The following is an 11,470-nucleotide window of genomic DNA, read 5'->3' as shown; positions in this document are numbered from 1 at the left end:
GAAGTGATAGGGAAAGGATTTTTTTTTTGGAAAGAGAAGGAGGAGAGGAAGTGGGGGAGGAGGAAGAGGAGGAGGACATGAAGAGGCAAGGGGAGGAAGAAGGGTGGGAAAGTGTGTGGGGGAGAAAAGAGAATTGGTCCGTTTGAATGTTTTTATCATTTGACAAAATAATATCTAAATGGATCAAAGTGTGATTGACAGATAGGGGGCTCGATGGACCCCAAAATGAATGCTCAGTGATTGGGTGATTGGCTGGAAGAAGGCGGGACATGTGGACGAAAGTAGTTAAAGTATCCCAGAAACAAAGTTATGTCTTTGAAGCTTGTGTTAAAAGTCATAATTAAAATGATTTCTTTCTTTCTTATTTTCTTTCTTTCCTTCCTTCTTTCTTTCTTTCCTTTTTTCTTGCTCCCACTTGTCATGCAAACCACTTCCAGTTACAGCTGTAGTCTCCTGTTTTTGTACATTTTGAATTAATTATGAGGCATCAAACTGTTGTGTTTGTGTGACGTCAAAATCCGTACCACACACACACACACACACACACACACACACACACACACACACACACACACACACACACACACACACACACACACACACATAAACACACACTTAATGATAATTACAACCCCTCTGCTCCTACTAAACACATGTTGACATGTAGGTCAATGAGTTCTCATGAGCGATTGTCACGTTGATTTTCATAGAATTTAAAAAACAGATCAGGAGAACAGCAGAGACACAGCGTGTTCATTCCTCTGCTGCTGTGGATAGGACACAGATTGTTTAAAGCCACTCATGTGGTGTAAACACTCCCTGTAGATAACGGAGCACGCTGTTGAATCGTCTATCCGTCCCATTTGTCATACTCATAGTTCTGCTAACATGCTTCATACTGATATCTAAATGTTCTGCAATCTACTGTTTTGTTATAGTTATTTGCTTTAACTGGAAGAAAAAAAACCTGATACCAGAATTATAGTTTGTTTTAGTTTCACTGTTCTCCTTGGAAAAAAAAAAGGTCCTGTTGTTTGTCGTTTGAGGTTTAGTATGGGCTCAATAATTCATAAGTGCCTTGAAATCCATCTGCAAATACTTTTATCTTCAAATGTTTCCACTGTTCTTGTTAGTTCACCACAGCTGAGCTTCGGCTCTGTAGGGCTGAAAAGAGGATTTTGGTGAAAATGTGTGTTTTTAATTTTCATGTTTCCATCACAGACCTGATGTTGAGGCTTTATGAACGCTTACATTTTGACTAATATTACCGATACTTAGGTTAACATACACATATATAGGAACGGTGTGCAGCATTTAGTGGGATTTGTTGGCAAAAATGGAAGATACTATTAGGAAGTATGTTTTCTTTAGTGTATAATCACCTGAAAATAAGAATCATTGTGTTTTTTCTTAGATTGAGGTGTTTATATGAGCAGGTCCTCTTCATGGAGCTGGTTGCCATATTTCTACAGTGGCCCAAAACAGACAAAGCAAACAATGGCTCTAGATATGGCCATTCATGTTTTCGTGTCGGCCAACGAAGTTTACCCACAAGCTTGGCACACGGGAGAAGTTTCAGTTGGTTGCAATCTGCCCCCTCACCACTAGATGGCTCCAAATCCTACACATTCAACATTTCTGGAAATATGCTTATTCACTTTCTTGTATGGAAAGATAGATGCCTTCACGGTAAATAGGAAGCTGGAACCAGCAGCTGGTTAGCTTAGCTTAGCATAAAGACTGGAAGTAGAGGGAAGCAGCTAGCATGGTTCGCACAAAATGAAGGTAAGAAAATCTGCCTACCAGCACCTCCAAAGCTTTACGGGGTGTTATGTGCCTGCTAATCCTTAACCGGGACCCGTACCGTCCTTGAGTAAAATGTCGGAATTGTCATTTTATACTTATGATACGGGATCAAACAAACAAAATAAAACATGTACATTAGTGAGCTTTAGAGATGCCGGTATGTGGATTTTGTTATTGTTGGGCCGAGATTCCTCTAAGCCAGTGGTTCTCAACCTTTTTTCAGTGATGTACCCCCTGTGAAATACTTTTTCAGCCAAGTACCCCCTAACCAGCGCAAAGCATTTTTGGTTGAAAAAAATATGTAATACTAAGCGCTCTGCCATCAGTGTCTGATTTATTAAACTGTCAACACTGACGATTGCATTGTTGCATTAAATTCAGTTTATGAACTTACACTTAAACAAATAACAATTTTTAAAGGATTTTTGAATGGATGCTAATTTTAAATATATATTTTTTAAATCTCACGTACCCCCTGGAGTGCCTTCACGTACCCCCAGGGGTACACGTACCCCCATTTGAGAACCACTGCTCTAAGCTACGCAAACCCCCTGCCCGCTGTCGCTTCATATTCAGCACGCAAGCAAACTAAAATACATGCAATTTATATTGTTGCGAGTCAGAGGAAATATCTAGAGATATAAAAAGAAAAAACTGTTTTCTGTGAGCTTAACAGTTATACAATGTACCACTACACACACACACACACACACACACACACACAAACACACACTGGGGGGATGAATAGTTATGACGCCTACCTTGCTCTACATCCCCCTCCCACTCCCCGGCTCTCATCACTATGGAGACGATGATGCAGGTTACCGTGGCAGCCAAGTCAGCCTCTCACACAAAAGGTACATGTGCATGTGCTTTACCACACACACACACACACACACACACACACACACACACACACACACACACACACACACACACAGATATACGCAGACTGTGACGTTGAAGAGTTGAATAGAGTTCCTTCAGCTATTTCTGGAGGGACATTGTTGAACTTTCGTCATTCCAGACTCTTTTTTTTCCTCATCTGTCTTTACATGAGCAGATGATGGCTGAACAGATTCTCCCTCTCTTGTCTGTTCTCATTCAAGATCTCAAAGTTAAATGAAACATGGAGCAGAGTTATCTCTGACTCCATTATCAGGAATCCATACGTATGAATGGTGGATCAGGAAGAATCTTATCTGCTGCTGTCAGTGCTTGTGCATGTGGCTGTTATCTCTTGTTCTTGTGATGCTTCTTCATGGGTGGATTAACTTCTGGCTCTGCCTGTGAGGCTATGCTACCACCTAGTGTTCATACTGAAAACTGTAAGACAAGACTGTAATATTGTGTCTCTTAATCTTTTGTTGCAGATTTCTCTTAAACTGGACTTCCAGGATGAATCTCAGATCAAAATTGTCGTAAGAGAAGACATTTCAGGCAAGATTCACCCAGTCACACCTTCAAAATACATGTAGGTCAATTAAAGATGTTGTATGTTGTCAGTGTTGGTATCAGCAGCTCAGTCATACTAGGGTTTCAACTAATAGTTATCAACAATCACCCTTCATTTGGAGGTTATTTATTCATTTTCTCAATTAGCAATGATTTGCTTTGGCTTTATGTAGGGAAATAGTAAAAATGCAGATCACAATTAGCCAAAACCCAAATTGAACATTCAATTTTTTAAATGTTTTGTCCTACTAGCAGTCCAATACCAAATAATATGTAGTTAACATTATATAAGACAAAGAAAAGGAGCAGATCCTCATTGAAAAGCTGTGAATGTTTGGCATATTTTCTTGAAAAAAACCGAACAATTATTTGGATATAAAAACAGTTGCTGATTAATAATCTGTCCATCAGTCAACTAAGCATTTCATCTTGACGTATTTCATGCCAACGTATTCTTCTTCTGCTTTATACTTTAGTTTTGATGGCGAGAGGAGAGGTGCAGTATGTGAAAAAAGGAAAGAGTAAAATAAGATGGACACAATGGAAGAAACAGTAAGTAAAGAAATGGAAAAACGGAACAAGCAGAATGACATAATGAAGGGATTAGGAATATACCTGAAGGTAAGTACAATTAAAGAAATAATACTAATAGTCCAAATATAAATATGTGTCTGTAGCACTTCCTAAAGTATTTAGCCTCATAACAAACTTCCCTCTACTAGAGTATGTTCACCGTTATCCCTCATGGGATTTACTCTTAGTACTCTTCTTAGTAGTAATCCCATTTCTTCTAATCCAATCCTCCCTCCTCCTCCTCATCCCTCCTCCTCCCCAACATGCTCTCTCACACACAAACACATGTAGCCTACATTCTCTCATTTAGACCAGCAGCCATTCATGTTGTTGGACTACTGCTGTCGTTGTTTTGGATTCACTCTCATAAAGCGCCATGGACCCTTCTCCCTCAAGACTACACCCAGTGATACCTTGGTAAGGCCGCTGTACGATGAGTTTTCTGTAACGGAGAGGATTAAGGAGGCAGAGTATCTGTGCACAGCGACGTGTTTACAACATGTCTGGAGCTAAATACTTGTAACCAAGTTTATTCCCTTTTTTTGTAAAATTTCATGAAATATGTCATCCTTATTACAGTCATAAACAACATTTAACTGAGTAGTTTATAAGGTTTATGTCCTAATGTCACAATTAGACTGTTGTTTACCCTTTACAAGCATACTTTAGAGTAATCTACCAAAACTCAATTAAAAGTCAATTTAAAGCCTCAACGTTTTTTTTAAGTGGTCTATTGTGGAGATGACAAACAAAACCAGGCTAGCCAAGGTGTTTAGCTTTCTCTTAAGTATTGGCATGAGTTAAGCTACTTTACTGGCTCCAGACAAACCCATATCCTGTCTGAACAGGATATGGGTTTATTGTGGCCACCATGTGGTTTAGGGGGCCCACAATAAAATGAAATGTAGGTCAGTTTAAAAAAAAAATGCATTCCTTTTTTATTAACAACCTAAAGATAAAGATTGAATTTTCTCAATACTTTTAAAATGCTGCTTCATCCCCCCCCGCTACTTCTCTGCTGCAATTTTTACAGTCTTTTATGAGATGTCTTTGTTTTTATGCTTTAGTTAATTATTGGTTTTACTAAATTATTTTACTAAATCATTTCATTATATTATTTTACATGTTTTTTATTTATTTTATTTGTTAGTTAATTTCTATCGTATCAATTGGTTTTACCCTGTTAAATATTGTACTGTTTTATGTGGGTTGGGGCTTCATTGTTGAGCTTTCTGTTGTTTTCTTTCCTTGCTTTTTCTGCTTTGTCTGTAGAAAACTTTGTAAACTCTATTTTTAAAGGTGCTATATAAATTAAGTTATTATTATTATCTTAAGAACAACAGTCGAGCAAAAACAATGTCAAACACAAGTATGCAAATTCAAGAAACTCTTTATTGCTTTGTTTGTTTGCAACAAAGCAGTTTATTTGCACATACAAGGAATTAGGCTTGGTGATTGGTGCATGACAATAAACACAGTTACAATGCGATACATACTGTAGTAAGGTTTGCAAAATAAATGCAATTATACATAAAAAGTTACAAATATGTGTTTCACTGATCGAGAATGTAATCATAAAGTCCAATAAGACCTCATTCCAGTCCACTGATGTCCAGACTGCGACAGAGCAGGGATGAGTTAAAGAGCTTGATGACTACTGGCGTAAATGGTCTCCTCTGCCCTGTGCACCTGCAGTTTATCATTGCATTGAAGCCTCTGAGCCTCTCCAGGAAGTTTGTGGAGGGCCCTAGTGTTCCCAGCCCACTATAGTATTAGTAGTGTCTCTGTATCTATAGGAGTGAACCACCTAGACATCCTCCCCCTGAATGGACACAGGGGTCAGAGGCTAAAGTCCTTTGGATGTCAACCAGCAGTTCCTTCGTCTTGCTTATGTTCAGCTGCAGACGGTTCAATCTGCACCGCCCAACAAAGTCAACAGAAAGGAAGGTGGGGAGGGTAATGCCCTGAGGGGAAAACCCTGTGTTGCTCATAACAGTTCCTTTACCCGTAGTCTCAAAGTCAAAGTGTGGCCCGCTGGTTAGTTAATCCATTATTCATGACACTTGCATGGCCCTGAGCTCCCAACAGCAGAGGCTCTATGGTGTTAAAACACTCGAGAAATCATGATCTTCACTGTGGTATCTGCCTTTTCCATGTGGGAATAAGCCCAATGTAGCAGGTAAATGATAGCGTCATCTACTAGGGGGTTCAGTGCTGGTCTGACGCTGATGTCATGCCAACAGATATCCTCTCATTAGCGCTGAAACGATTAGTGGATTACTTGCTTAAGCAATTAACCAAGCAATAACAAGCCGCATGGGCACAGTGGTGATGTGAGCTAAATGCTAATGTCAGCATGCTAACATTCTCCCAATGACAGTGTTAACATGTGATATTTGTATTAGCAGGTGTGTTCACCAGCTTAGTCTAGCTTCTTGGCATGCTAACATCTGCTAATTAGCAATATTGTTAATTTTGCAAGTATTTGGTCATAGGAGGACTAAAAGTATGAGAGGAAAGCTGTTTGTCAAGTCAGCATTGCAGAGTTTTGGATGATTGCAGATCGGAGGTTAGATAAATGGATTGACAAGGTAAATGAATGTGGGGGAGTCCAGAAATGCAAAAACCAATAGAAAGACCAAAGTAACAGGGAAATATGTCATCCTTATTACAGTCATAAACAACATTTAACTGAGTAGTTTATAAGGTTTATGTCCTAATGTCACAATTAGACTGTTGTTTACCCTTTACAAGCATACTTTAGAGAAACTAATCTACCAAAACTCAATTAAAAGTCAATTTAAAGCCTCAAAGTTTTTTTTTTTAAGTGGTCTATTGTGGAGATGACAAACAAAACCAGGCTAGCCAAGGTGTTTAGCTTTCTCTTAAGTATTGGCATGAGTTAAGCTACTTTACTGGCTCCAGACAAACCCATATCCTGTCTGAACAGGATATGGGTTTATTGTGGCCACCATGTGGTTTAGGGGGGCCACAATAAAATGAAATGTAGGTCAGTTTTTAAAAAAATGCATTCCTTTTTTATTAACAACCTGAAGATAAAGATTGAATTTTCTCAATATAAAAAGACTTCTCTTGCAAATCTTTCTTTTAAATCATTTTTACAATGAGATGTCTTTGTTTTTATGCTTTAGTTAATTATTGTTTTACTAAATGATTTTACTAAATCATTTCATTATATTATTTTACATGTTTTTTATTTATTTTATTTGTTAGTTAATTTCTATCGGGATCACCAAAAGTCTGGATTCACCCCTGGGGACCATGAATGTCTGTACAACATTTATCGGCAAACCATTAGATAGTTTATGAGATATTTCAGTCTGAACTTGGGCTGAACTGTTTGATATGCTTCTTTCTCTGTTTTATAACATAATAAATGTAATATCTTTGAGCTGTGGACTTTAATTTGATTGACAATATAAGCCAATCAAATTAAAAATTACTTTGGACTTAAGGAAAATGCAATAGGCGTATTTCACAATTTTCTGACATATCATGGGGCTGATAAAGACTGATCAATAAGTATAATAAATAGTTAACAGATTCATCTTGTAGTCGCAGCCTTAATATTCACTATGTATCACAATAAACATGTAACTAAATGACCCCAGATTTAGACACATATTTCCTTTGAACAGACAGTGTAGTGAAAGTTATTATCCATCTTATCTTTGGTCTTCATCACAGCGGACGTCTGACTTGGCGCAGCAGGAAAAAGCACCGGTGTAACTAATGAGATTAATGATGCCATTTCATTACCGCGTGCCTGTAAACCACCATGCCCGGGCCCTGGACCCGGGCACACCTGACTGGAATGCGGCCCATTATTAAAGTAATCAGCTGCACCTGTGTTTGACAAGCCGAAACGTCAGCTGGGAGGAAAAGGGTCTTTTATCTCTCCTCCGAGGGTGTCGTGTAACCCATTTCCTGTAAAGGCTTCAGTTAATCATCTATGAAAGGAGACTTTAGCAGGCGAGCAACGACTGAAAAAGAGGAAATTGAGGAAATGAACAGGGTTTTTCAGTTAGCTTTGGGAGACTCACAATGAATAAAATAACGATGATGTCTTTCCAGTAAATATCTCCAGATGTAGAGCTGTCTTATCACATTAAAATCACTTAATTAAAGGTTTATGTTTCTCTTGTTATTTATAGTCTTATTTTTTCTGTTATTACCTTGTTTATTACCTTGTTTATTCGAAGCAAACACAACAAGATGGACAACGGAAGACGTTTCAAAAGCCGAAATGCATAGAATTGCATCTACTCATTGTGTAATGGTTCTCATTTATGTAACTTTAATGTTGTATTTTGTAAAAAGTCAGCAGTCAAATTAAGGAAAAAATTAAATAACTATGTTAATATGGTGTCAGGAACATACGGCTTACATCTTATTCAATATCAGTAACTGAATATAGAGATAAGACATTGTCTGTTTCTCACATTCCCTCAGAAAGAAAATCTTTGAACTGCTGCAGGTTTCATGTCAAATTAAAACCACAGAGCATTATTAATAAATATCTCTCCTTGTCTCTTTATCTCTCCGTCTCCTCCAGGTTGTCCTGCAGAATCTGTTGATGTGCATGGTATGCTTCTACTCTCTCTACTACGTGGTGGTCAGTCTCTGCATCGGACTGCTCAGGTACACAAAAATACTGCAATAACAACGTCAATGTCAAAGAATAAAGGCAAATCAAAGTGGACTTTTACTGTTTAATCATCTTTTGGTTTGTCTCCAGGGTTCATGAGATCAACAGCTTGTTGGCTCCATTTGACTACACAACACAACCGTCATGGCAGAACCCCAAATACCTCGGTGAGGAGCACTGAAGGAATGTAGCTCCAGTAGTTTGATTCAAGGGTAGTTGAGTATTAAAATGTTCTGCTACTAGAGTATGAGGTTTTTTATTTGTTCAATGTACATTCAGATATTGAACAGCCTTCTAAAAGCTTCTGAGAAATTTAAGTTGTTTACATGATGTTGAGATCTTTCCTGGTTTATACTCCACCTCTCTTCAGATGCAACTATTGTACTTTTTTCTACACTATTATCAATTTCAAAGTTTTATTTACTAGTTACTTTGCAGATTTAAGTTTTACATACGAACCATGTGATAAACTTGTAAAATATGAAGCACTGTTATAGATACAAGCTTCACCTCCACCAGCAACAACTTTAAAAAGCTGCCAACACATTGATGCAACAGCAATAATAATCCAATTGTATAATACGGGTTATGATATTAATATTTTGTATTACTAATGGTTGTGTTACATCATGAGTACTTTTACATTTGATCATTTAAGTAATTGTTTTAATACGTACATACTTTTACTTAAGTTACATTTTGAATGCAGTATTTTAAAATTGCACTTATGGTACTTTTACATAAGTAAAATGTCTGAAATCTTCTTCCACCACTGGCAAGAAGGATCATCAAACTGGTTGTTGGTTGTTTTTCCTGCCTCCTCTTCCCTCCAGTTGGTGTAATTTCCACAGAGGTGACGTATGTTTTGGGAGGGCTGGTATTCGCCTGGATAGTCGAGGAGTGGGTTTGGGACTACGCCATAACTGTCACTCTGCTGCACATCGCCATGACTGTGGCAGGTAGACACACACACACACACACACACACACACGGATACACACAAAGTGGATCAATAGAGCAGAACAGCCTGATAGGATTAGAGGCCTGATTACGTAACTGAGTATAGTGGTGTGGCTATGTATAGGCACACACAATACACAGTTTTTCCTGTTTCTGCAGTGATGTCAGACTTCCCTTCAGCTGAGCACTGGTGGATAGCTCTGGGTAAGATTCGACTTTCTTTTTCTTCTCTCTACGCCTCCATTTGTATCCTTAGCAGTCTCCAGCCTCTAATTCACTCTGTCTGCTATTCATCTTATTCCCACTAGGGCTGGGCGATATTTCTTTTTTCTTTACTTTTTCTTTTGCATTTTTAACAAAACAGAACAGTCCCTGACATTTGACCTGTAAAAAAAAAAAGGCACATGATTGATGAAAAATATAAGCAGTAATGATAGTAGTAATATTTTAGCTAGCCGCTGTACATATCTAAACATATATACACCTACTCATACATGCATGTATTCTCAATAACATAGATAGACACATATTTCTCTATGCATCTGCATATAGCCACCTGCATACCAATACATATACCTTGGGTGGGCGATATTTCAATATGATAATTTATTACCTTTCAATGGAATCTTATCTTGAGGAAATCAGATATCAGGATATTGTGATACATGATTAATACATGACTAAATCACATACTAGCACATACTAACTAAAATTTGATTCTTTTGCACTAAAGTTGATGATTAAATAAGGTTATTTCATATGATCAACATGCCATATCGTGACATATATACTGTTATCGAGATAATATATTTTGCCAAATCGCCCAGCCCTACTCTTCTCACATCCCTTTAAATTCAGGCCTTTTAAGGACAGCTGCTGGCCGCGAACATTCCTTTTAATTGATCTCTTTTTCTTAATTAATAAATCCCTCTCCCTGCAGGTTCAGGCCTGGTGATGATGATATTTGTAGGACAGCTCATGGCCCACAAACTCTTCAGAAGCAACTTTGTCTATCCAGCTGAACTACAGAACTTCTAATGAACTCAATGACGAAAGCTTTTAATTGACTTACTGGTTATCTCAGATCCGGATACATCCAGTGGGTTCACTTTTTAAAGATTGTACTGCTAGGTTTATGTTAACATCGATGTGAGCAACTACAGTATGTCTAACAAGAATATACTGTATTATTAAATAAAGCAACAACAATAAACACTGTCTTATACTAGATAACTTTGTTTTTTAGCTGATAGTCACATCCCTCCTTGTACAAATGGCCCAATTTTGTCTATTTTCTAAAGCATATTCTGTACAGTTTAAATGTTTTGTATTGTTTCTTTACTAACTTAATACAAATAAAGGAGATGCCACTCATAGCATTCTATAAAAGACTGGATTTACATCTGCTAAATAAAACAAATCTACTGACTGATATTTATCCAACGCTGAGTTGAGTCAGCAATGTTACTGTTGTAATGTAAGTGTTGTATTTATACTGTATGTGTCACATTTCAAGTTTGTAGACTGAACAGTATCGTGTTGTCTGATAAAGACAATTATTATTAATTCTGGTTGTATATATTAGTAAAAACTGGATTTACATTAAATACTTTAAGAAAAATTGTTGTTTTTTTTCCGTGTTTGTGTCTATGTGAAACTAGAAGAGGCCCGGTTAAAGTGGCACTTGCCTGGGTAACAAAGACAGACCCATATCTCCTGGATCTGAAATGAATGTATAAACATTTATCGGTCAAAGTCAGGGATTGGAGGAAGAATTTGGGGCCTACAGGAAGTAAATTTATTGTTTTGAAGCATCATATATTTTTAATTTTAAAAGAAAATATAATTATATTTATTTATATTATTTATTATTAATAATTTTAAATATTTTATATATTTATAATATATAAAAACATGACAAATTGGGGGTAATATCAGCAGCAGTCATTAAAGTGACACACATCTTGACCTCTGTGCTGCCCACAGATGAACTCCGCCTTCCCGCGC

General features: G+C 37.4%; 1 protein-coding gene across 1 annotated transcript; it reads left to right on the top strand.

Annotated features, from left to right (window-relative positions):
* Positions 1–3,732: 3,732 nt before the first annotated feature.
* tmem244 (transmembrane protein 244) lies at positions 3,733–10,513 on the top strand. The gene is made up of 6 exons (XM_054618648.1): positions 3,733–3,813; positions 8,411–8,496; positions 8,594–8,670; positions 9,337–9,462; positions 9,623–9,667; positions 10,404–10,513. Exons 1-6 carry the CDS (start codon positions 3,793–3,795, stop codon positions 10,499–10,501), a joined length of 453 nt encoding a protein of 150 aa, XP_054474623.1. The 5' UTR covers positions 3,733–3,792; the 3' UTR covers positions 10,502–10,513.
* The last annotated feature ends 957 nt before the right edge of the window (positions 10,514–11,470 follow it).

This window comes from Anoplopoma fimbria, chromosome 18, assembly GCF_027596085.1.
Source record: "Anoplopoma fimbria isolate UVic2021 breed Golden Eagle Sablefish chromosome 18, Afim_UVic_2022, whole genome shotgun sequence".
In the NCBI taxonomy this organism is placed as follows: domain Eukaryota; kingdom Metazoa; phylum Chordata; class Actinopteri; order Perciformes; family Anoplopomatidae; genus Anoplopoma; species Anoplopoma fimbria.
This window is presented reverse-complemented; position numbering and strand designations above follow the sequence as displayed.